Below are 27,525 nucleotides of genomic sequence, written 5' to 3' on the forward strand. Positions count from 1 at the left end.
CATACTGAAACAGTTTACCAAAATGTATCTTGTTACACTTGTCACCTTTCCATCCTAAAAAGAAAAATGTAAAGTGCAATACGTTATTGATTTAATTGGTAGTGTTGGGTTTTTTTGTTGGTTTTTCTTTTTAATTTGAAGTCAGAACATTCCACAATGCATCTTCATAGCAAGAAAGAAGGACTTCAGATGCGAACTTTGGCCTACAGATTGTGGAGGTTTGCAACAGCCTTCAGTAGCTGTAGGATTTCACTGAACATCCTAAAAATGTTGTTAGCTAAGATTTATAATCAGGAAACAAAAGCTGTCAACTATAATCTTTAGTGCCTAAAACCCAGACATTAATCTGAAGCCGTTTAGCACCGTAAAGAAAAGGGCTAAGACCTAATATTTGACTATGAATTTTATGGGAAATTAGTGTAGGAAGAGACCACAAGTTGCTGTCCAAGTAACTTGCATGGAGAAAAATGCTTCGGTATTTATATTAGATAGTCCCAAAATACTGCTACATTCATGATGAGCTTAATCAGAATTCTGTTCCAGATGTTGATATTAGAGTAAATAACTGTAACCTAAATAGGGCTGAAACTCCTAGCCAAGTAGAAAGGCCAGAAGGTGTTACTTCCAGATGCTACTATCGGCAGTTTCTTCACTAGTGCTAAGTACTGCCCTGTACTGAAGAACAAAAAGAAGTACTAAAGGGAAGCATCCAGCAAAGGAAACTGAAGGATGGAGAAAAATGTTTTCTGCTGCCCACTTGAAGCTGCTGCCTTGCTCGGCTTTAACTTCAGGCATCTGTCTTTTGCCAGAGCTCTGACTGCTCACACACAGGGTTATCTTGATACTGGTAAAATCATGGGGTAGCATTCAAATCAGGTAGTGGCCACCTGCATATGGCTGACACTGGGTCTGCATTTGTTTTGCATTTGCTTAGGAGCTGCTTTCAGATGTCAAAAGGACTTCAGAAGACCATTGATTCTTGTGAGAGTCAGGTATTAAGAGACCAAGCAGTAGAAAAGTAGTTTTCCATCACTGAATACACTTTTCCAACTTAAGCATTTTGTATCCTGTATGCTTATCACTTCTCTTGGAAAGCAGTACCTCCTAGCCAGCAATCTTGCACAAGCCCAGGAAAACCAGAATGTCTCCCCCTCTCATTTTCAATGACAGTTTCTAGTCTGAACTAAGACAGCACAAAGTCAGTTATAGTAAAATTGATATTAGCCTCCATCTAGCTTCCCTTTGCAACACAATTATTATCTAGAATCAGTTTACCCAAGTTTCTTTGTGTTGGTCAAACCTCTGAACATTTGATCCGCTGGCCATGAATGGTATCAGTTACTCACAATTTTTTTCATATACCATCAAAGACTTGAAAGGTAATTAGAGATTTTGAATCAAGACTCACTTAAGGTCTCCAGAATTTATTTATAAACAAGAAGACTGAACCCCAGGAATCCCACTATATTACTGACTGGTGAATATACGTAAAGCATATCCATATATTCATTTCTTATGCATTATTTTGAAGCTTTCTGAATTGAAGATTACAAATAAAAGGTTTACTTTAATAATAATACAAAATGAAACAACTAAAACCAACAAGCCACAAACCTGTTCAATACATGAGATGAAATAAAATTCTCTCAAAAGTGAGGATATGTATAATCAAAATTATCCATACAACTTCATCCAACAGTTTCTGGCAATATTCCCATGCAGCTATTTTCACAGAAGTTTCCATATACAAATTACTACTAGAAAAACGGGTGAAATTCAGTTCTAAGGTTAGCTGAAGTTTGTCAACTATAGAATTTCAATGCATACACCACCACAGAAGTGCAAGCTCCTTGTAAACACTGTTTCTTCAAAGAATAAACAAAATTATGTTCAAACATTTTTCAGCAGCAGCCACATTTTTGGCCTATCAAGGAGTCCTTAACAATATATCCTGCACAACTCTCAGGCCTTGAAGTGTAAGAAATATCAGTTAAACGAGTAACACTTGAAGAAGGGTTTTCACTTTCTATGAATAATTCTGGAAGAGCTTCATGTGCAACAGTAAACTTGTGGTCTGTCCCTGCTATGAGCCCTGTGGAGTGTTAATAATGCCAGCTTTGGGATGACACAAAAAAGGATTCTACTACTTGTATTTTATCAGTTCATGCTTGGGTGGGAGAAAGCTATTTATGGCACCTATCTACTGGGTAGTAAAATTTTTTTTGAATGCATGATTACCTGAAAATAAAATATTTGCTTCTGTGTATGTGTACATGTGCACACACATACTCCTCTACAGATACACATCCTGTAAGTTAGTGCAAGTCTTTGTTTAAAGAACAATCAACTACAGCAGGCGTTAGGAGGGGGAAAAAAAAAATAAGAACGAGAGCTGGCATGAAGACAAAGCTGTTTGCAAGCACTGGCCTGTACCGCCTACTCTAGTTTAAGTCACAGCACAAGACTCAGTAGTTTGGACTGCAGAACAGGAAAAGACCAGTCTAAACATCAAAGACCACATCTCATAATCATAATACTGGTATAGAACTGTAAGCCATTGGGCTTAGGGAGGCCTGAAAAACACTGAAACCTCAAATTCTTTCTTTTGTACAAACGGGAAAGAAAGTAAGGGGGAAAAAAAGAGGAAACCAAACATTCCTAGAGAAAGGAGAAGTGTATGTAAGTACCTCTCACTAAATATTACCACATCAATTCTGAATTCCAACATAAAATCCATTTATTTTGAAAGCAGTCATGTATTAGGATGAATGGTGTGATCTACAACAGCAGCCAGTCAGCTAAAGCATTTGAAAATTCATCATGGATTCCACAACATTCACGTTAGTTCAAAATTACTGGCACCAGCACAATCCACACATTTGCATATAAACGCGGCACTGATTTCAATTGTTTCTAACCAGAGAACATTCTCCTCTGTGTCTTAGTTTCTTTTTCAGACATGGAAGGGTAGTGCATCATTCACTGCACTTAGATTTGCAGCTCTCTGAAACAAGGGACATGCTTCATTTTGTACACAGATACTGCTGGGGGTGGGGGATATCTGTAGAATTCCTTAGGGTGCAGTTTTACGGCAGTGTGAGTCAACCCAAATCCGTCAGATCTGTCCCTCCATTACTCCAGCACACATGTGACTGAGGAGTGACACTACTGAAAAATCCCTTCTCCTGGTCAGGTTACTTTTCAGATAGATCTGCTTCTTGAACCAGCTCACTACATGGCTGTAAAAATGCATAGGGGAGTATAGGACTGCTTCAGCCCAATCTTAGGGTGCAGTTTAATGAATCTTTAAGTTGATTTAATAAGGTCAAACCCAACAAACACAGTGTTCCAAATTAAGCTGTCGCTGCAAGTAACAGTTCTGCCACCCCAAGATTGTCATACAGCTTCTGCCAACACAAGGAGGGAGTAGCAGGTGACTGTGTAAGTAACGTGGATCCAAATGAAAACTAACCTGGAAAAAAATAAGTGTTTCTGAACAGGATCACTTCCACAATCCAGTATCCTGCAGGCCACAGACACACCTGGGTTGGCGTGTGGAAAAGGATGCAAGAGTACTTCACTGGCCCAAAGCGCTGGCTTTGGTGTTTGTGCTTCTACACATTCCAGTAGAGTGAAGCACACCAGGATAGGATTCAGGGCAATCCTCCAGCTACTGGTGTAGCAGTTCCATCCTTCCCAACTATACTACCTTCCCCCCTTGCCTACAGTCACTATGCGTCTCTATTTTTTATTTTTCTCCTCTTCCTCTTCATGTTGTTTCTATGACTTTGAGAGTGCTGCTGACTCAAATAAGGCAAACAACTTTGAATCGTTATTCTCCCTGAACAGCAATGCAGAAGGGGTGAAGATGAGTAACTGTTTCCTTCAGTAGCAGCGTCAACTTAAAGAGTACTCAAAGTAGTCAGGTACAACAGTGTCAGGATGACAAGCTTCCAAAACACAATTATGGCACTCTGTAAAGAGGACTTACATTTTTTTTTTTTGTTTTTAGATAAACCATCTTGCTTTTGACTATGTTAAAATACTTACTATTCATGTCAGCTCAGATTACTGACTCAGAATACTCTGCAGAACTAACCTGTCATTACTTACCCCTCCAACTTTTCACCTCCCTGATGAAATTACTTTTGCCCGTAGTTTTGTTTTTGAGCAGAAGATTGATAAAGATGATTAAAAGCTGTGGGAAAACTCTTAACAAATCCTCCAGAAATGCTAGCAATTAATATTTTCCAAGCAGAAGATTGATAAACATGATGAAAAGCCGTGGGAAAACTCTCAACAAGGCCCCTAAAAATGCTAGCAATTAATATTTTCCTAATTTCTAAAATTTTCAGTCTAGTTTTAAAATTATTTTTATGGAGATGTTGCATGATGCCAGGCTTTTAACCAAAGTGTTGACAGGCGTTAAATCAGATAGTATACAGAAACTTAAATTCATCAGAGCCCACATACAGACTGAAGTCGGAGTGACTCTGAAGAGTCTCAAGACGGTGTGAATTAGGGCACAGCTCCACAGTATGATTTCCCAGGAGGCAGAGCCAGTGTAAGAGTCCCTGAAGATGTCTCTCAAACCAGCTTCACTGCTAGATAAAATGTAGTGGAGAACTCCATCCTCACAAATGTATATGGGTACCAGAAACCAATGTTAGCATCAGAAATGGAGTGGCACACCTAGCCGCAACTCTAGGATGAGTATGCTTTCATCTACATAACAAATCCAGCTCAGACCAGAGTGCTCCAATTTGCCCAAGAACCTAAACTAAGAACAATAAGCAAAGATGTCAAAACAAGCAAAATTAAATGGCAGTCTTTTTACTTTGTAATCTGACTGAAGGTGTTTTAACCTCTAAAGGGAAACAAAGGCTAGGACTGAACGAGCTTTGGAAAACATTACACGCCACCCCCCCTCTCCCAGCTGAGGTCTAGAAACACAGCCTTTAACTCGGTTTTCACTCCCAGTTCAAAGAGATTTTTTTTAACAACTTATTAGGTTTTCTACTGACCTACTTCCAGTTGAACCAATGTGTATATATTCTACAAAGATACAGTTTTTGTACTTGGTGAACCCTGCCATTTCCTAAAGCAAAATTCTCATGATTTTACAGCAGTCTAGACTACCAGTTCCAACTGGAACAAAGCTGAAATCTTATTTCCAGATTTCTCAATTTCCCTTAGGCTGCAGAGTTATGCATACTTTCATATTCTACATACATTTTCTAAGAAAAAATGTCACTAACAGCTCACAAATGCAACTCCTAGACCTTCATTTACTGACTTCACATAAGCAAAAATAGTACTTCTTTTCTTGCCACTGGAATATTACTGGCAATAGCAGAACTGTGAGTGTTAAGAGAAGAGATGGATTAGAAGTTTTTCAGAAACAGTGACATGTGCCAACTACATTTACAAAGGATGACTGAATAACGTATTTAAATAAACATGTATTTTCAGCAAAAAGCTTTAAAGTTGCCTTGCATTTCTTTGTTTTGTTTTGTAAGTGAATGAATGTTAACTCTGCAGCAAGTCAGTGCTGAGAAAGAACCACCTGTCAAAAAACATACAGGGTAACCTTTTCCACCTCCCCCCAGAATCTGAATTCTGTTTCTACCATGAAAAGTACTGAGTTTACTTTATTTTATTCTTATTACTGCAACAGCTTTAGAATTAAACTTTACTTATTCTACAATACATTGTGCCATTGCATGAACAAAGGGGCATAATTTCTGAATCTTCACTGTTTCATGTAAACAAAGTTTTTAAACAAAAATTATATCCTTTCTGACTGACTAGGACATCAGGACTGAAGCCCACAGAAAGACACTGCAGTCAGTAAGAATTAAGTGACCAAGTAGCAAGTTTTACTCTTTTAAATCACAAGAAAAGAACAATTTTTATATTCCTCAAAATTTAATTTCAAATAATTCCCTACTAAATTATGAATATGGTTTGATTACATTTCAATAATGAGTTTATTATGGAGAATCATTTACTGCATTTTGGATAATCAAGTACATGCATATATTCCAAATAGTAACAGAAGAACACAGTTAAACCATAAAATTATATTAAAATAACAGGATTTGCCCTGCTTTGACTACTCTATCTCTCTGAAAGTAGAGTAAAAATTTTAAGGGTAAATATCCAACAGCATTTTCCTTTCATTAAATTGGTAACACAAGTAAAGTAAATCAGTTTCTTTTTTTCAAGGAACAACTTATTTTAACAAACTTCACATTCACGCTATGGCATCATTATAAAGCTCAAACTGCAATTTTCTTAATATTCAGCACTTCCTAAGTTCAACTCTACTTTCACTTCACATTTTGCTTCAGCATTTGTACCATCATCGTGATTCTAAGAAGCCAAAATAAACAGAAAAAACAAATTATGTAAGAAAAATACTATAGAAAACATTAACTAAAGAACTTAGTGATCATCTGCTGAGGTTTCTGGCTACTTTGAGTGGTTGGGGGTGGTGGTGTGTTTTTCATTTTTGCTTTACCCTTTCTGTAATAGCATATTGCATAAGCAATTTTCATCAAGACGATCAAGAAATCCAGGCATCGGTTTTAGTTGTTAAAAACCACCACTTTAAGCTAAAAAATTAGTAATATTTTCAAATACCACGCAGAGCCTGTGAGTTAAGAGAGTATTAAAGAGTTTTGTGCTTTATTTTAGTTGTCTATCTCCTTTACTGCTGCTATATGAAATGATTTTATCATAAGCAGCAAAATTAACGAAGGCTGGTTTCCAACAGATCTGTTCCCCATCACTCTCCTCCAAGAGGGCTGCCAACTCACTCCCTCCTGTATCCCTCACTCTCTCCTCCCGCACTACCTGCCCACTTTCCTCTCAGTGCCGTGCCTGGAGAGCTGGGGAGGGGGCAGCACATCCCCTACAACATTTGAAGCACCGATGTGGGAGTTGGTTGAATTTATTCCAGCTAGTTTACGGGCTGCTGCCTTTTGAAACGTTTAACAGTGCTAGTCCATTTTCCTTTGTATAAACAGAATTCGGATGTCTATTCTGCTTAGGACCAATTAGACAAATCTCGCATCTCTGAAACCTTTGCCCAACCGCCAGCAAGTTTTGAACTAACGTAACTTCAGGGAAGATCAGTAACAAAGAAATTAGACTAGCTGATCAGATAAAAACCTTATTTCATTAAAAAAGCAAGCTAAAAGCATCTGTCCAGACAAAGCACTATCATATATGCAAAGTAAACTGAAAAACAAATATGTTTTCTTTCAATTTTTGACAGACATTCTTGGGCACTTAAAACTACAGTAATAAGATTTTCATAATAAGTACAAGTTTGAAGTTGGCCTTTTGATGGCCTCTCATGTCAGATGCAGTGATAAAGTAGTTTAAAGATAAGTTACACAATATTAATAAAAATATTGTAAACCTGCAGATCTAAAGCTATTCTGTGATGGTCAATCAGGTTATTTCCATAGAAAGACATAAGAAAGACAGAGACTACAATTGCAGAGGAAAGGGAATTCGTTAATGACTGCAAGCAAATGCTAATACTACTAAACATTAACATAACTACTTTTTTTTTTTTCAAGCATGTGCATTTTTCAGGTGCTGTAGCAAGCAAAGAAGGGGGTAGAGGAAGACTCCAGAAAGATTTTGTTTTTCCGAACTCCTTTTAAAATGTTCTTTTGCTCTTTCATCTTTAATGTCTGTATCAGTTCAAAAAATTATTTGTATATAGAAAAGACATAGGTCTCTTTAATGCTTATGAATGTATTTTGCCAGTACAAAACTTTTTCTCTGCTTCAACAGTTTGGGAAGTTTTAATAAATCTGGAGATAGATGTCATAATTTCTACCACGAGGTATTAAAATACAACACTAAAAACATAATGTCAGGCCTAAAACTGCTAGTGACTACCAAACAGTGTTTCAGCAGAAGGTGACAGGCTCTATTCCTTAAAGACAATAGAGTACCATTAAGATTAGGTATGTAACAGAGCAACTAGAAAGAAATGGGAACTCACTTGAGAATAACTAAAGACATTAAAAAAGCTGACCAATCTTCACAGTAAATTTGAATGGATTTTTCCCCCACTGTGTCTGCAAAACTGATCCTAACACTGCAGCTTTGACATCTCCATCAGATAAGTACGTACCGCCTGTGTCACATAAGCGAAACGCATGCTTAGGGTATCCCATGCTAGCTAGATACTGCAAAGTTTTCAACCTTCATTTCTAAGCAGGAACATACTTCGTGCCAATTTTATCTTTGTTTACCTTTAACAGTACTTCATCACACTTAAGACATCTTTGCAACAGCCAAATTCTGATGTCAGCACAGCAGTGGGAATACAGTTCATTAGCTTACTGCAGCTGCAGCGCCAGCAAACACACATTGCTTTGAGTGACACCAATAATAAGCATGTGTTTTAGATTTCTAGGTAACAATGGTGATCAAGAAGATACTGAGGTCAGGAAAAAATTCATATATGAAGAATTTTTAACATAGATTGGGGACTAGACAAAAGTTTGGTTTCTGTAACTACCAAAATGGCTATAATATATACTGTGAACAAACGATCTGCTAATTATTTTGTCTGTTTTTCTTTCTGGTAGCAAAAGATGCACATACGCATTAAGCAGACAAAATAGTATGAATTGATTCAAGTAGACAAGGAAGAAAAGTAACCCCAAATGATGTTTGATTTCCCATCCTATCAATCATCTCCATATTACTGTCTGCAAACCAAGGGATAATTTTTCTTTCACTTCATAGCACTGTTGTGAGATTAACACTTCGTTTATGAGTCTTTAAGCACAGCTAAGGCTCCTGCTGTTTTGCAAACTTATGCATACAAACTTCTCATAAGAATACAGTGATATGTCAAGGATTTTGTATCCAAACTTTATTTAAAATATTTGAATACACAAAACGTCTCCCACATTATACCATAAAAATACATACTGACAGACACATCCACCTAATTTATATGATTAAAGCATGTCACTTATACTAAAGACTACATCAGTTCAGCTCTGCTGCAACCTTCCAATATGACCCTAAAAAATATTTAACCAACAATTTTTTAAATTTCAATTTCAATTAATGCTCTTTCTTCAGGAAAGGGGGGCAAAACCAGAAATTCCTCTTTTACTACTTGTCATTTGTTATTTTGTATGCTTTTATCACAACAACTCTTATTCATCTCTTCCAAGGTAAACAATCCTGTACTTCTCAAACCTCTAGTCAGCCTCCTCAATCCTAATATTACAGTATTTGGTAAGTGATTACATATCTTTTTTTTTTTTTTCCTTAAAAAAACCCACCCAAAAACTTGAAGCCATTACTTGGTTCAGTCCACGGAAAGGACTGGCTCCGGAGTTAATCAAGGCTATTTGGTAGAGAAGCGTATTGCCCAAAGGCCATCTTTCTTATTTATTGAATCTGGAAGACTACAACTGAAAGAAAATATTGCAGGAAAGGAATATTCTATGCCATGTTTTAAAACAGTTAAGTCTGAAGACTTGCATGATCTCCTCCCACCTATTACAAAGTTTCTATATGATGCTTGTTAAACAGCCTGTAACAAAGTTTTCACAGAAAATGTTCATCATTTTCTGGGTTCTTAAGCAGAGACAATGAGGGTTGGTTTACAGAAGCGCTGGGCGCTCAGAAATGTAACTGAAATCAAAGGAACTTGTGGTCCGAACATGTAAAGTGCAACAGAATGCACAGTCACTTCAGAAGACACATTTTAGAAATGGCAAATCAAGCATATTAAGCCAACTTGTCTGTCTTGTGTTTGGGTTTGGTTTTTTTCCCTTTCAGTAGCTCTTCAGTTCCCCATCTTTTAAAACTGCGGTTAACATCATGTCCTCACCTCACAAAAAAGCCTTAGCACAAGAAGAAAATTAGTAATTCTTTGAGGTTTATAATAGAATAAATGAGGGCACAAGGACTTCAGAACTAGTCTGTTCATTTTGGTGGTCAGTCATCAGAAGCTATCGTTCCTAATTCAGCAACCTCTGTTTTTTCCCCCCTTTCAAATTGGGGCTTCTTTTCTTTCACGATATATTTATCATATTGTTGCCAGGAAACCATTAGAATAATATTGTACGTGTGAAATTGCCATTAATTAATGATGCACGTGTAACAAAAGAAAATTATCAGATACAAAACCAAAGGGTTTCATCATCAATCAACTTGAAATTCAGTAACATCTGGGTGAGCCTACACGGTCTATTTCTCTAAGGACTGATAAAATTGGGACATTTACAAAGCAAACAGCTAATATTCCGTTGGAAAAAAAAAAAATAATCAGAACAAGATTTCTTCTCCTCTGACTAGTGGCTTGTCCTAGTTAATGAAAAACTTGATTGTTACAAGAGTCAAACTAATTAAAAAGATTAAACTATGAGCAAAATCAAATTAGAAATTTCGCTTTAGGCTTATGTGGCCAGCAATAGCTCAAAACCATTGCAAACTGCAGTCTGCAGTTACATACAACTAATGGAAGTTTAAAAATTTTTAGAATAATTAACCACCAATCATTTCTGTAACCTGGCTATACAACCTCCACAAAACTACTTATAATTCTTAAATATAAGCATGTAAGTACATGCAAGTCAGAGGTCTAAGCCATGAAAATACCCATGTCATCTAAGTCTTGCCAGCAAATAGTGTTTAACTGATACAATCCAACACAGTTAATACGTATACCTTTTCCCCCAAAACATACCAAATTCTAGTGTATGCCATAATAGAAAATAGATTTTCTTCTCCCAGATGATACTCTAATTTGTATTTTTGTTTCATTCAAAATAACTACCTAAGCACAGCCAAGTCAGATCAGAGGTCCATCTAACTACACAATCTCAGAGTGGTCATTAACTTATGCAGAAATATCAGGGTGAGTAAAGACCCAGCTTTTTTTTCCCTCTCGCATACCTCTAGCTTACTTCAAAACATTTAAGTAGCAAACAAGCAACCTTTCTCAATTTTAACATTATGTAACAGATGCCTAAAAAACACCTGTGCATAATATGATAAATTATTAACATTAACTATTTCTAGTGATATGAGGATAATCTTCCAAATATAAAGACACAACAGTCCCAACTACAAAAAGCCCAACATTTCATCATCAGAGGAACATGCAGAAAGACAATGGGAAGAAGGAGAGGGAGTGTTCACTCTGGCACAAATACATATCAGATAACTAAGAAATGCCAAGGGACAAGATAAGGAAGACTCCAAGGCACACTAGGAGTGCTAACTTCTCCAGATGATCGCAAGCTAGGCCTTGGGGTGAGGTGGCAGACGGAGAATTGGGGAGAGGGTGAAAGGGTGTGCGTGTGTGTGTAAATCAGAAGAAACTTTCACAGAAAGCGTCTTGACAGACTGTCACCATGGGAAAAGCAACAAGACTACTGGACTGATTAAAAACAAAAGGAAAAGTCACTCCCCAAAACAAAAAAACCCAGAAAACAGAATATTAACCCCAACTATGACAAAGAAAAACTACATCACCCTCAATGAATTCTAACTTTAAGAACTCTTAGTTTCACAAAACCAGGTTTTGTGAAACAAAGGCCTTAAACCTTTGTTAAAAATCTCTATGCTGAAACAAATTTATCACTCCTTTTCCTTTGGAAGGTTTCAGATACTTCCTTTTTTTGTGGGGTGGGGGGTGTGTACTTTTGTATCTGCAGTGTCTGATTAAATGTGCTTTTTATAGATTTTATGAATTAGCATTGCTTAGACTGATATCCAAAGGTAAAAGAAAACACTCCACTATAAATGTTTTCTTTTTTCTACACACTTGCCGTACACTTCACCAAACTGTACAGTTGTCGATACAAAGCTGTCTCTGAACACATCATTATGCATTTTTTTTTTTTTTTTTTTTTTACTTAAGAAAAAGATCTGGCGGGTGAGATAGTTTTGCAGAAACAATGCAGAAGTCCCCATCTCTATCTCAAAAGATAATATTTCCAAACTTTCACGTTCAGATCAACTCTGAAGTTCCTTTAACACTCTAAGGCAGGACTACCACAGAAAGAAGTTGCTTTTTCCCCTATACCAGCACAAGTATTTGTGAGCTCTCACAATAAATCAGGCAAGAAAATGACTCAGGCTAAAACTAATACAGGTTTGGGGTTTTTTTTCCTCCTAACTTTTAACCCAGATCTGTTCACCCATCCATTTTGGCACGAGGCAAAACAAAATGCTTGTAGAGACGTACAGAACAGAGGCTGGGACAAGCAGCAGAGCGAGCCACTTCTTTCAGTGGCAGTTCTAGCTTTACCTACAAAGGCTGCTTAAGTCAGTCTCTGAGAAAGTCAATATGCATTTTGCATTGGTGGGGCTATTTTTAGTATATCTGACAATTAAGTACACTACTATTAATCTTATTCATAATGATTACAAGATTTTACATAAATAACACCAATATATTCTCTTGCGACCAAAGAAAGTTATATCCGAGATTAATAGTTTACTGACAACAATATACCAGTCTAGAGTTTGAAAAAGCAGTAAAATAGAATCAATTTTGAAAAAATTTCAATAGTCATAGAGAAGCTTTGCATCAAAGCAGATGCTGAGTTTCTGAAACTTTTCAACCTTCAACGATCTTACGGGAAGAAATACAATATTGCTAGTACAATTGTTTTCAACTTGTATTTAGTTGCTGGGTCGATTTTGGAACTGAAGGAGGACTACTTGGGTGCCTTAGAATTGTTTATTGTTTCCCGTTTCTATCATTTGTTTAAATAAAAGTTATTACCTCTCCCCACAAGCCTTACTAAACTGACAAGCATCTGACTTACAGCCCTGAAACCAATCACTATATAACTTGAACAGATGAACTGTAAAGAGGAACATTAGCCTTAAAAAAAAAAAACCAAAACAAAAACACACAACCAAACCATTTTGTAGTCAAAGTACAGTAAGCCTCAACTCTCTGCTACATCCTACCTGCCTTGTTTGGTTAAACTTAATTGGATCTATTAAATAGACACTTGTCCCCAGCCATAGCACACCACAGTTAAAATCACTTCTTCAATAGCTGAAATTATACATCGCATACTGTCCCACTCCAAGAAGGCACCAACCCATCATTGTAATCTAACACACCAGGAACCACACTTGACTCCACCAAGCACCTGAACTGGTGTTTCATTCATCATACATATGCAATCCAGAGGCTTCTCCTTTCTACATCACTCAGAAGGTACGTGTTGATTTCAAAATTCTCAACACTTCAATTTTCAGTGCTAATGTTATCATGCAGATATATCAAAACACTGTAAAAGAATCTGGCCTACATTTTATTACCCACAACCCCAAGCAGAAGGAGGGAAAGCATAGAAAAACATTCTTTTTAAAAGTCTTTGGCACAAAAGCTGCTGCTCAGGCACTCTGGGACAGGTGCCCAGAACGTCTCAAGTTCCAATAATAAGAAAAGCCTTCATTACGAGAAGAGGTCTGGACACATAAATACAGATGTGATATCAGAAAAGTTGCTAATAAGGACACAAATTTGTAACCAATTAAGTTGACCATGACTTCAATAAGCTAAAAGAACAAACGTTTGCAGGAACTGACCCAAAGCCTGGTGGCCAAAACACCAAGTTACACACACGTCTTCTATAAGAGATACACTGAGCATCTTTAGATCATGCATAGCCAAGGCATCAAAAAAATCTAGTTTCGAGGACTGATTCATGCCTGAATTTGTACACTCTGCTAAAGCTGGCTTTTATCATTAAGTTCTATTTAAAGTTGTGGAAAATTATCTTTTAACTGAACAAAACTTTTTCAAGCATTTCCATCTCAAGCACTGCATCATCACAATATTCCACATGCCAAAATGAATGTTTTTATAAATCAATTTGATATAAATAAGCATGTATTTCATAAACAAAGACTATATACTTGTTCTAAAGTGTACAGTACTTCTGATTTTCTTGATGCTTTAGTAAAGCCAATATCTGACAAAAAAAATTCCTCAAACTCAGATTAAGCAGTACCAATGAAATAAGAAAAATCTTCCTTTGTTGTTTCAGTGATGGTAGATCCACTAGCAAAGTATTTGTTCCCATTTAGTCTACAGTCTCGAGGTAACCTGAATACCTTAACAGTCGTTCATAAAAAAATGACAGGAAAAAAAAAAAATCTCCTCTTAGCCTGGAAATTATGTCCAACACACACATGACTTCTATTATTCCTATTATCTAGAAGTGGCACAGCTCACCACTCCAAGTTTTACAACTCAGACAAAATAAAATACCCATTTCAACAAGCACCTCAAAACCACACTTCTCCCCATTTCACACAGACTTCAATCCAAAGTCTCCATCCAAACAATCAAAACTCCCAGATTTTCTCCTGTAACTGGCAATATTCCACTGGAGTTTTGAAAATACTAGGCTGGACTTTTCCAGTCAATAATTTTCAAAATTGTAATTGGACAACAATACTCATTTTCAAAGAAACAACTGACACATGCCTCACCACTCTGAAAGCAAAGCGCAAAGCCTTCACATTTACAGGTTAAGAGATTTTTCAATGTACTGACTAGCCAAGACCATGATTTTTATTTTTCAATATTTGTGGGGTCACTGTTGTGACGGGAAGCAGATCATCAGGTGAGAGAACATTTCTGATCTCCAAAAAATTATTACTACATCCCCACCCTGGGCACAGGACCAAATCCCAGGTTATGACAATTTACTGGTCCAAAGACCATGGCTTTAACAAACGAGCTGTGCCAATATTTGATCAATGCTCAACTTTATTCTTTATTTTCAGCATAGAGTGAAGAAATGTTTTTAATTAATGGTTTAATGTTTCCAGTGGAAAAAGGGATTAAAAAAATAAAAAACAGAGATAAGCCTCACAGTCCCCCAGAATACTGTCAAGCAAACAGAGAAGATACTTTTCTAACAGTCCTTTTTGCTTATGAAAATTTAGAAACTTTGCCAAGCACCAGTTACACTGAATAGGAAAGAAACTATAAGTATTATATCAAATTGCAAAATCTGAGGCAGGTTTTACATATGAAACAATTTCAAAGTTCCATCTACAAACTCCAGAAATTCATCTTTGCTGTTTCTAAACTGTTCTATCTTTTCAGTCCAGAACACCCTTAACTAGATCTACTTGTTTTCCCCGCTCAACTATGCTTGCTCAAAGTGCTGGAACCAACAGAAACCTTCTACCTTACCACCAAAAATTTTCAGTAACATATCCTGTAATTATTACTTATGATTTCACTTCAGACCTCTCCCCAAAACTGTGGATGTGTTTCACATACAAATTAGCAGCTTAATATATCAATTCTGGCTCAGACAGAACTCTGAGAGTACACTCACAAATTACAAAAATGACTCCTCTTTTAAGGAAAAGCAAGGAAGTGGTATTCCCGTAAAGGTCCGCAGGCAAGGAGATATTTCAACAATGACAAGGGAACTCCAGCAGTTCTCCTTTCCAGTGATGAAACGTTTACCTTAGGAAGCAAAAGTTGCAGGGAGGGGGGTAGTGGTCAGGATCGCTCACCTTTAACCGTTTAACCACCTCATCGTTGGTAATTTTGTCCGTAATCTCCTTCACTCCAGGAGGATAGTAAATGATTTTACCGTCGGCAGCAGGTTTTGGCTGGGTAGCAGGGAAGTCCATCCTGGTGCTGCTGGTTATAAACTTTCCTTCTCCACAGTCCTCTACCGGCCTCTATCGGTCAGAAAACAAAAGTTCAGCAGAATGGAAACGACTTTCTAACCCTCTTTTTCCATTTCTCACCCTCAATTCGCAGAAGGCCCCGGTTAGCACCCCGCCGGCTGCGCCCCCCGCCGCCGCCCCCGCCGCATCCCCCCGCCCCGGGCGGCGCTGAAGCGCGGCCCGGCCCGCCGCCGCCGCCGCTCCCCGCAACTCCGGCCCCTCCATTCCCCTCCGGCGCCTCCTTTCATTGCGGGGCTGCTCCAGCCCAACACTGTTAGTTCGGAGCCGACGATTTTACAATGAAATTTCGGGCTCGATCGAAGGATGCCCCGGGGCCGCGGGCTCGTTACGGCCCCAGGGAGGGGCCGGGGGGCGCAATTCCCGGCCCCGGCGGGGGCTCGGAGCCGGCACACCGGCCCCGGAGCCGGGAGACGAGGCCTAAACAGTTAGGCCTCAAAACTATCAGGAGGCAGAGAAACCAACAGGAGAGGGAGAGGGAGGGAGGGAGGGAGGGAGGCGGCGGCGAGCACAAACAAAACACCCCCGCCGGCCCCCCAACCCGGCGCCGAGCCCCCCGCCCGGCCCCCCCGCGGCGGCGGGAGCCCCCCCGGGGAGGGGGCCAGGCCACTCTCCACTTTCCATTTGTTCCCGCAACTTCATGCCCCCTCAGCCCCTCGCCCCGCAGCCCCTCCTCGCCCCGCCGCCCCGCACCCGGCCGGGCCCACAAAGAGCCCCCCCCACCCCCCGGCTCCGCGCACACGCCCCCGCCGGCCGCGGGCGACGGGGAGGGGGGCAGCGGGGACGGAGGGAAGCGGGACCCGGAGCCGCCTTTACCTCATGCAGCTCCGGAAGGTGCAGCATTGAGTAGCCTCCGTGCCGGGTGGTCCTCGCCGCTCCGCCGCCACCCCCGCCGGCCGCTGCCCTGGCTGCTCCCGCCGCCTCCCTGCTCCGCGGTGCGGCGGCGGCTCCTGCTCGGGGAGGGGTGGGGGGAGGGGGAGGCTGCTCGGTGGCGGCAGCGGCGGCGGCGGCGGCTGGGGAGAGGGGGAGGCTCCGGCGGAGCGTGCGCCGCGGGGACACAGTGCCGCTCTCCGTCCGGCCGGGGAAGGACAGCCCGGGAGGAGGCTCCGCGCCGCCCCCCTCCCCCTGCCCGCCCGCCCTCGGGCCTGGGGCCGGGCCCGCAGCGCCGCCCAGCCAGGATCCCCCAGCCCCAGCCGCGGGGCAGGGGCGAGGCCGGCCAGTAAGTCTCCTACCCCGCCGAGCCCCGCGCAGGGCGGCGGCGGCGGGCAGTACCGGGCACGGCCGCCGCAGCGCTGCCTCCCCCTTGGCGCCAAAACCGCCGGAGCGGCCGGGCCGCGGCCCTGAGGGCCCCTCTCCAGCCGAGCCCCGACCCCGTGGGGCTCTCCTCCTGGGCGGCGGGGGGGCAGCGGCCGGCTCCGAGGCCGAGGCCTGGGCGGCGTGGGGCCGGCTGCCGGGGTTGCCGGGGAGGGGGCCGCGGGTTGCCGGCTGCAGGGCGGCAGCGCCGTGTGCGGGAGGGGGAGAGGCATGTTAGTGCTTCCTCACGGAGCTGGGCCGCTCATGGCCGCGCGGGCTTTTCTGGCCGGTCCCTCGGGCAGCCGGTGACGGTCGTGAGGCCTGAGCGGGCGTGAGACATAAGAAAACAGGGGACAACGGTGCGTGGGGTGGCACGGAGAGTGCTGTGGCGGGTAGGAGCAAATAGCCCTTCTCCGGGCAGGCGGGCGGCAAGAGCAGCATCCACGCATTGACGTCCAAATTCTTCTTCCTCGTTGTTGGCAAATGAGTTTCTCCAGCATTAATTTAGTTATAAATCTTCAGGAGAAACTTGAACACACAGACCGAAGGAGCCCTTGCCAGCCAACGCAGGAAATCCTTCCATGCAAAATGTCTTTATAATTTAATATTCTTTCATATTTCCAAGAGATGGGGTATGTCTGGAAAGTCAGTAGCAAAGTGGGATATATCTGCCTGTTTTGAATCTGCATTATGTGCCCTGCATGTCTGAAGTATGGGTGGCTAGAAGGTGTTTTCCAGATGCCTGCCCTGTGCAGAGAAGGTGCGTGGCAACTGAAAGATGACTTCTAATTGATTAAGACTAATTTAGGGTCTTCAGCTGACTATTCTTGGTTACCTGAACCAGCTAAAATTATCATTCATCTCAGTTTTGAAAATCTCTAATGAATTTTCTGTAGAGCAGATCAAAGGCGGGCGGCTGGGACCAGTCTGCGTGGAAGGATGGGTTTCTCCACAGGGGCTGCGTGTGTGTGACAGGGGCCTTGCTGGGCACAGCAGAGGTGCTGGTGTGGCCTACCAGTCACACAGGAGAGATGCAGGAGGGCAAGGGGATGGGAAGGGAATAAGTAAGCAGGATTATGGTGAAGTATGCCAAAATCCAGATGTGCAAGGTGTGGAAGGAAAACATAAAGACTGAGGAGCTCTCAGGTACTTCTGGTGTAACAGCATGTGAATAGGAAACTGCTCTCCTACTCCTGTGTTCCTTGTCTCCCTGCACTGTTGTCTTAGGGGAGTTAAAGCCTTGAATGCCCATAGCTTCTGTGAAACCAGCTCAGAAGTGTTATAGTGAAAATGACTGAGAGTTGCCAGGAGCACTTAGGAGATCTCACACACTGATTTAGAAATCTAGAAGGGTGCTGCCAGACAAGGCATTTAAATCTGGCTGTGAGTCCAGGTTTAGATAAAATGATTCTCTCCAGACTTAAGGATCGGTGGATTGGGGCATTCACAACAGACAGGTGACCTTAAGAGTGGGATACATGATTCAGTTTTAACAAGGTTGTACTGATTTAATAAACAAAGCCAACACCAAGCATTTAATCTTTTTCCTAATCCAAACTTCAGTGGCCATTTAGATTTGCCTTAGAACTGAAGTACTCAGACTAGCTATCAACTCTTACTTGTTGTCAATAAAATAATATGTACTGTCAGAAGTATTATACCTTTAACAAATCTGTTTTTTCTACCCTTATGTTTATTACATTAGGTACTTTGCTTCCCAAATCAAATGACTAATACAAACAATTAATTTGGTGTAGATTCCTTATTTTTAATATACTTGTATTAATACAATAAATCAGAAACAAATCCTAGAAGATTATTCTGTAACTAAAAAAAAGAAAGTATGTATCAAAAACCTATATGGGCTGTCTTAAATAGAAAAAGAATGCAAGTTAGTAAAAATGATGCAAGAAACAAATTTAAAGTGACCTTTGCTGAGGTTTTTTTATTACCAAAGCATAAAGCTAGGAAGATGTTAGGCAGGCTTCTCTTTGGGCATAACAGTAGTATTACGGGTGTTATATTCTAGAAATTTCAACTAAGTCTCAGAACTTCCTGGGTTTTGATGTTTATTTTCAAGTATTATTTTCTTATTACTGAAAAGCAGTATTTTATGTGTATCATTAATATGACCTACAATGTCATAATGTTTTCTTGTAATCTCGTGATTACAACTTTTTCATGAAGCTACACCATCTTTACCTAGAAATATTTATACAACAGGTCATGAAGTAGGAATAAGAATGAAAAGGTAGAGGGCTGTGTTCCCACAACTTGTTTTTAGTCCAAGGACAAACACAGTGCAGAGCCTCTAGTATGCACTTCTAGTCACTTTTATTTTCCACTGAAGAATAAGATAAACTCTTGCATTCTAAGGCATGTGTACAACTGTAACTAACATGTAGTTAGATGTAGTAGTTCAAAGATTTCATTTGAAAGTGCCAGGCAAAGTTTGCTCATTTAATTAAAATTTTACTTCATCTTGAGCAAGTTGGTTGTGAAGCCCTACACTGGAGTATTCTTGGTTGTGGACCAAGATCTCTATCTTCTTGCAGACTTTAGATAGTGAAGTTAGCAATTATTGTGGAGTAATGTTCAAAGATTTTTAATTTTCAGGATTTCATATCCGTAATACAACATAGAAAAAGTCCTGAAATACTTCAGTAGGAAGCTGAACATCTAGAAGTTCACACTGGATTTCTGCTTTCACAGGTAACGGTTAGTCAGCAGTATGAGAATTCTGACCACCCTTCAGTGTCAATGTTGTTGGAGTCCTTAGCTATTAAATGCAGGTGCAGTTGCTACTGGTACACTGTTCCGCTCCTGGAATAATTTGCTGTCTGACTGTAGGTTCTGGTATCAACACAACCTTGCTGACATACCGTAGGTCCACTGAGCAGGAGTATTTTGCCAGCATACTAGTGTAAAACTGTCAGAGTGCTCCTAGGATAGCCATTAATTTAGATGCTGTTAGTCAGATATATGGTGTCTTGAATGAGTCTTAGACAAATCCCGATTAGCAGAGTGGTTGAGAGAGGAGTAGGTGCAATTCTGTAAACATGGGATGATTAGGCAATGGCCCATCATTTCTCTGAGGACAAGCTGCAGGGATTCATACTTCTGCACCATTTGAAATTCTAAAGGGCTAAAACAAAGCCTGTGGTTCTGATATCACACCCAATTAAGGGAGGTATGAATGAACACTTAGCTGCCAATTAGTGTGAATATATGCATGGTATTTTCAGAATGTGCAAACATAAAAGCTTCAGATAATCTGACCTGTGTACTCTTAATCTGAATAGTCCTGAAATCTGCTCGCAGATATGATTACGGCTGCTAGTGTCTGGTTTGTTGCCTTTGCTTGTTTGACCTTCACCCTTCTAATTTCAGCAGACAGCTGAGATCTGACTTGGACTCTGCTTCTTGTACAGCTGTAGCCAGGTTCACATGATCCCTTGGGTTCTAATGGATGGCTCTGTCTAATAATAAGACCCAATCCTTTCGTCTTTATCCAGATTTTATTGAGTGCCTACCTGGACAAATTTATGTTGGAATTTATTTACTTCTACTCCCATTATTTTTATTGGAATGTATTTACTCCAATCTGTTGTTTATTTGTTTATTAATATATTTTAGACTGCCATTGCAAGTGTAATTTATAAGCAGACTGAAATAAAGGGTGCTGAACACTCTTGTGGGACAGTCGTGTGGGGTGCTTCTTTCTCTGTATCACGTCAGGAGAGTAAAGTACCAAGAAAAGAAGAATTTACTGGTAGGGGAAGTAACGCAGCACAGGGTTTTCAGAACAAAACATCTTTCAGGTGAAACAGAAGAGAGTATGGAGTGATTACTTTAAGCACAGAAAATCCCTTAATTCATGTTGATTAAATTAAGCTATGTGCATATCTTTCCAGGAACAGCTTAACGGTTGTCCTCAGGTCTTTGTTAGTACAGTAAGGGTAGTAATAATGATCAAGAACTAAATAGTCGTATCAAGACAGCAGTGTGTCATGAACTGCAGAATAAGTCATATCTGTCAGTCGGCTGGGCAGACAAGTAAGAAATTCTATCTGGTGGGTTAGGAAAACACTTGTCTTCCTAATAATAGCTGTGCTCTTGAAAGCTTCTGCTTTGCAGAACCAGGTGGTGGAGTGTGGTCCTCCACTATTGAATTTTTTAAGTCACAGTCAAATAGGTCAAGAGGGGAAGGAAAAAAAAAAAAAAGCTTAATTACTTGTTTTCAACTCTAGCATTTAGCCAGTTTTTGACATCTAGCAGGTTGCTTTCTGGCAGGTTTCTTCCTAATCATGAATGCTTCCCCCCCTTATGAAAGCCTACTTATTTTTTCAATGATACACATTTTTTCCTGCAATACAGCAGTTCTCTGAACTCAGTAAAAATCAAACCCTGGAAAATAATTTTTTGCCCTCAGTTTTACACAGAAGCTTTCTCTCTTAGCTTTCTGACTTTGATATTAGTCCATGTTTCCAGTCATCTTTCCTCTTTGTCCATCTGTTGATTCTCTCACACATGCAGTTGCACACAGCTCCTCCAGTTAAAATTATAGTTTTATATGTTTGCTTCACTGGATCTTCAGAGATATCTCTGAGGTTTCTAATTAAACTTTGTAGTGTAGCATATCTTTGATAACAGCACCTAATTGTTTTAACTACCTATTTTTATAAAAGAATTGGTGTTTTTTACATCTGCTGTAAATTGAGAAGAGTGGTTACACTCACCTGAGTCAAAGGTGGGTTTCTTCACAATGTGGGTTGCCATAATGAAAGAGCTCCAAAAGGTATCCCATTCCAGAGAGTATGTGCAGTGAAATTACTCTCATCTAAGAAGAGACCAAGAAGCGTGTTTTGTCCTGAAGACTTACATGTGTCTTCCATGATCTACACTGACAAAGCAAATCCATGAAAGGGTGGAGGAGGACTTGTGTGTATTATCTCATGAAGATGGTCAGCTGGAGGCACAAAGGGCTTCCTTGGAAAAGAGAAGCGAGTTCCACAACTTGCTGATTTTTCATGTTCTGAATAAAGGGAAGGACCAAATATGTATGGATTATATACTCCTTTGAAACTGATCCCTACCCATATCTAAATATTATTTTGCTCTGGTTTCAGACAGCATAACTTTCTCCTGTGCTGTCTGAAACTGTCCTTATTTTGAGTCATACTTGGAAATAGGGCAGTTATACTTGCCACCAGACTTTTGTGGTATCAAGGCATGTTCAGAAATGACAAGAATTATCATTGTCAGTATATTTAAGCCATTGTGAAAAAGTGTATCCTAGCGAATACACTTGTAATTTACAAAATACTGTATTGACTGAACAATTGCACTTGTTTCCTTTGCTTGCAAGTAAAGCAAAATCAATTTATTGGCACCTGCATATTGGTGATTTCATAGGAGAATTTTTAGAAGCCTCCTTGATCTATTGCTAGTTTTGAGCATTCAGAAACTGAAGTCACAGCAGCCTACTGCGTGCCATCTATCCACCTCCTTTCTAGCTGCTCTCTTTTACGATGACTTGTCACCATTCACTCCATAATTACATTCTCAAGGTTATTTCCATCTCTACTCCTGATGTGTCCAAAGCACATACATTTATACCTATTCATTTCTGACAGCCAAGTCTACTTTTCTCCAATAATATATTTAATATGAGCATTTATCATCTTTTCTGCCCAGGAGATATGCAAGGGTCTTCACTTGCACCACATCTCAAAAGCTTCAATTTTCTTCCTGTCACTATCAATAATTTCACAGAATTCACATTCATAAGTTGCTACAGTGAAAAATTAAGCATTTCACCAGTCAAATCTTTCTATTTTTTTAGGTGAAATGTTTTTTTTTCAGGCTTTTGTAAGGGAAGCCATGGGTGGATCAACTATTCTTCAGATTTTTCCAGTTTCTATTGGACAGTTTCTGATTGGATAAATTTGATCCCAGGTAATTGAATTTATGAACAATCTCTGTAGCTAGACCATTAAGCATGAAGTTAGCTTATATTCTATTTTTATTAATTAAGTAAAGTTATTGTATTTATGGCACACTCAAAAATAGCCTGTATTTTTCATTAGCCTCTTATTGACTCTCTAATACTTGCTGCACAGCAGAAGCAGTTGTGACAAAGAGCATTACGGCATCAGTCGAAGGTCACTTAAAAGGATTCCATCCATTTCAAATTTAACTTTTCCATTCTGTAAAAACCTTCCCAGATTTTTTTTTTTTCCCCCAGCCAGGCTGCAAGGAAATCTGCAGTTACTCATAGCTGTAATAAAGGTGTATGACTCTTTATGTTTGCTTGGTATTTTTTCAAATAACAAGACAGATTTGGGGAATTTCTGAGTGTATGGGACTGCTTAGAGGAAATACCACTGAGGAAACTGGGAAAAGTTTGGTAATTAGCCCATGGCAGCTACCTACTGGAGGGAAGACAGTATGAGTAGAGCCTCTCCCTCTCCCCCATTAGATAAGAACTGTCTCATGATCTGTTAAAAAACGAGAACATGTGTGGTACTAACAAATTCTAATTAAGCTCCTTCATGAAATGTATCGATTGTATTTGTGATGCTGCTGTTCCTAATTCTTTCACAGATACGATGTCTGCTGCTCGCAGTGAAGAAAAGAATGATAAGAAACTTTACAAATGAATATGAACTTGGAATTTACCATTATGGTCAAAGAAAGATATTTGATGAATGGATCTGCAGTCTCAGAGCTGTACTGTAATGATGGGGTCATTTCAGGATGATGGATAGGTATGTGGTGTACTATTCAGAGGCTTAAAAAGGGGTTGCATTTATCAAACTCAGGGAGGCATCAAAGTGTTTGGGTATGATTCTGTGAGCAATAGAATCATTACAGTTTGCCTTTGAACAAAGTCAGGAAATGTATTGATCATATAGGTTTATGCTGCTAGGAAAGCAACTAATGATGGTTCAGTCAATGTGTTTTGTGAATGGCTTCAAGGGATAATAATTAAAATGTTACACCACTACACCATTTGGGAACTTGAATGTGGAAGTTGGAATTTCAAACCCTTGTAAAGAACAATTTGCATTTGAATTTACAAAATAAAATTACTTCTTTGGATTGTGCAGCTTTGTTCACTTCATCCTTACGATTCCACTTCAGTTAACGCACTGGATATTTTCATCCACACAGGTCATCAGCCAGCATGACAGAGGAGCACACTGACAACATAGTGATCCAGAAGCAGGGAATACTGAGTATCAGTGGAGGATGATTTTCCTAAATTCAGGATATGTGGCAGCAGAGAAGGTAACTAAGGTTCTTTGAGTCAGTACTTGAATGGGTATTTAACAAAGCAGACAAGGAATTAGTGTCTGAAGAGAGGACAGAGTATCAGGTATTGAGTAGACAAAGCCAGAAGTAGGCTAGACAAGGGAAGAGCATATATAGAAATGAGAAGAGTGTAGTCTTGACAAACGTGAATGCTTAGTAATACAAAAGCTGGTTCACAATAGTCAGATTTCTAACCAAAAATTCTCCATGATGGAATATAAAAAAGTCCATGATGGTAGAGTGATCGCTGAAGGTGATGATATTAAATGCCAGCAGAGGGATTACTACTTGTAAGTAGACTGATACGTATCCACTTACAATTTCACCAACATTTAATACCACTATTTATATCCTATCTGAATTTGGCAAGGCAGCTGTGTGCTCTGTGTAATACACTGTAACTACACTGTATCAAGCACATAAACACTTGCTTTCTTACTCTGTACTGTTCTTTTTATCTTCCAGACACTGCATACTTATACCTAATCATTTTTATTTTCAGGGAAGCGCGTGCTAAAATTGTAAACTTCCTTTATTTGAGACCATTAAAGAGAGAGACAGAGACTTTTGGCCAGCATGTGAACATTTAAGTCACTACTTCAGATGTACTCAGTTTTTGCTTATGGAATGCCACTGATCTATATTTAATCAATACTTTTTAAACTTCCTTCAAGATCTGCTCAGCAGCCACCTCTAACCCAGCACACGATGAAGAAAACTTGAGTGAACCAGTTTTTTCATCCATTTTCAGTATCATCTAGCTTGACACTGCCTGGATGCACTCTCTTAGGCTTGTATCCTTGCTTCAAAAACTGTAACAGTATGTTCTCTCACACAGCTTCATAGTAAAAAAGATTTAAATTAAAAAATATGTCAACAAGTCTATTGGATTCTATCACATTCTGAATATACTAAGAGAACAGAATGATGTTACTTCTAGGAGAGAAAAACTTTAGCAATAGATCCTTAAATACCCTAAGGAAGCAGCTTCATATAGCAAGTAAGAACACTAAAGGAAGTACACAAATGCTGAAGTAATCTATGAATAAAAAAATGCAAGGGCTTTATATTTTCCTGAATTTAAGAAATTTGCAATAATAGTCTGTCTTACCACACCTTTATTTTGGTGTTTGTCTCTGTGCTCCTTTCTAAAAGGTTTGTCCCTTGGCCCATGGCTGGGTATGAGAAATGTGAACACAAGAAAAGGTATGAAGGAACAGGAGAAATAGGAGGAGCAAAGATGAACACATGTGCTAGAGAATCTGCAGCTGGCTGAGCATTAGGGAGTTTCACGTGAGCAAACAAAAAATGTAGAAATAGAAGATGAAATAAATAGCCTTGAGTGAATTGCAAGTGTATCTTAAATATCATAATTTGTGATCAGCAAGTACAGTTTTGCCAAATTCAAGCTGAACTGGAGAAATCAAATTCTGAGAACAATATCATTAAATGTTCTGTTATATATCTTAAAATTAGTTACACCTACAGTTCATATTTACTTAATATAAAGACGCCTGTCAAGTTTGATTTTGGCTTTGCATATTTGGAAGCTACAAAACCAATCTTTTCTGAAACTAGCTGAACAAACTTGCAAGAAGATTTTTAAAAAACAGAACATACTGTTAAAATTCAGAGTTAAAAAGTGGATTTCTTTTGTCCCCTGTTTACATATGAAGGGGAGATCCGGGTCAACTGGAGAGCTACATCAAATATATTGGAGCTTTTGTTTCTGTGTACATGACCTGCCTGCTGTTTTGATGCTGCCATGTAAATGTCTTCTTGCTGAGTCTGGGGAGGAACATATGTGTGACAGTGGCTGCAGTTGCACTTGGGACTGACGCAGCCTGCCATCCCAAAGGGGTGAACCTGTCTGTGAAGAGTGTTGAAAGGTAAATGAAACAAACTTAACTTGTGGAAGTGGTGTTTGTTTTCTATTTCAGTCCTAATAATAGGTTTAAATGTAATCCACATAGGGATTTGCTTGTATGTGTCTTTGATCACTGCTGAATTTGAAAAGTAGATGTATAACCAGCAACAATTAGGAGAGTCCAAAAACATTTGCCTTTAAGAGTCATCAGAGTCACAAACTGCATAATGCTGCTGAGAAAAATAATTACCAACATGTGTATGGATGAGGGGGAAATTGGCAATTTGTTCTGCTAAGTATTTAACCTTTTAATTTTCTACTCTTCAGGACTGTTTAGTATATATAGTTTATTTTTTGTATGTGGAAAATAGGCAAGTTTATAACAAACACTGATGTAAAGATAAAATTCTTACTTGGTTTTGAGGTACGCATTGTTCTCTCCTAACCATCACCACTGCACAGAAGAAGAAATCATAGCTCAGAAATTGAAGGACTACATAGAAAATATGAACTACTCCCATTTCAGTGTTCTTTTAAGTTAATGTGTTCTTTCTTCCAGGTTTTGTGGAATGTAAACAGAGGAATAAAGTAATTGAAAGAGTTCAGTGTTTGATCATCTATTTGAAGAAAGCTTAAACATGTTTTCATGCTGGCTGTATCAACTGTTTTCGGGGTTTTGTTTTTGGGTTTTTTTTAGTAAGTTGTCTATTACAGATGGGCCCAGATCCAAATTACACCACCTCTGCTCCATCCTGAATTGTGTGTATGAACTTAATCTAGTTACAGATACCAATCTGAATGTCATGAGCTAGGGCAGGGTGAGGTGGAGCTTGTCTTAAGATCTGACTCCCTTGTTCTCTGGACTTGGATTTGGCATGAATTTGGCCGGTCCCAGCTAACTAATTTTCACCTGGTCCCCAAATAAATCAGAAACTACACTGTCCTGTTGCAAGGAGTGACTGTCATTTTATGTCTCTGGCTTTCTAAATTTGAGTTTCTTCTGTTGCTGATATTATTCACTGGGAAAAAATGTGGCCCCATTTCCAGTGACAGAGGGTGTGAAATAAAAAGTAGAAGTGATAGGTGGATTTTAAAGGGACCAAACAAACAAACAAACAAAAGAGGGTCAGAATTTACAGGAAAGCAAAAGAAGGCCTTGTTCCCCATTCATTAGTGACCAAATAGCCATGGAGTCGGTTTCATATCTAAATAATTAGGTTCTATCATGTGACAAAGAGTCACATACTGAACAAAGGATTTCCTTAAAAAAAAAGAAAAGTAGTCTATACAGCTGTTTTTAAATGCAC

The 27,525-nt window shown here is 39.6% G+C and overlaps 1 protein-coding gene and 1 long non-coding RNA gene across 4 annotated transcripts in view; one reads left to right on the forward strand and one right to left on the reverse strand.

Annotated features, from left to right (window-relative positions):
- The window catches only part of PDS5A (PDS5 cohesin associated factor A), an 86,269-nt gene extending 69,543 nt beyond the window's left edge, over positions 1-16,726 (reverse strand). For both annotated transcript variants that reach the window (XM_074822373.1, XM_074822374.1), the window contains exons 1-2: positions 16,558-16,726; positions 15,565-15,735 (exon numbers count right to left, since the gene is read on the reverse strand). In XM_074822373.1, the coding sequence (XP_074678474.1) occupies positions 15,565-15,735; positions 16,558-16,584 (198 nt within the window). In that variant the 5' untranslated portion in view covers positions 16,585-16,726. The remainder of the gene's footprint in view (positions 1-15,564; positions 15,736-16,557) is intronic.
- A 91-nt stretch (positions 16,727-16,817) lies between these two features.
- LOC141922711 (uncharacterized) lies at positions 16,818-26,823 on the forward strand. 2 transcript variants are annotated; one of them, XR_012623058.1, is made up of 5 exons: positions 16,866-16,960; positions 22,900-22,992; positions 23,641-23,804; positions 24,211-24,327; positions 24,854-26,823. It is a non-coding gene; the product is annotated as an uncharacterized LOC141922711 (long non-coding RNA). The 2 variants fall into 2 exon arrangements; XR_012623059.1 differs by lacking the exon at positions 22,900-22,992 and having other exon boundaries at positions 16,818-16,960.
- Positions 26,824-27,525: the final 702 nt, after the last annotated feature.

This window comes from Strix aluco, chromosome 4 (assembly GCF_031877795.1).
Source record: "Strix aluco isolate bStrAlu1 chromosome 4, bStrAlu1.hap1, whole genome shotgun sequence".
Classification (NCBI taxonomy): Eukaryota; Metazoa; Chordata; class Aves; order Strigiformes; family Strigidae; genus Strix; species Strix aluco.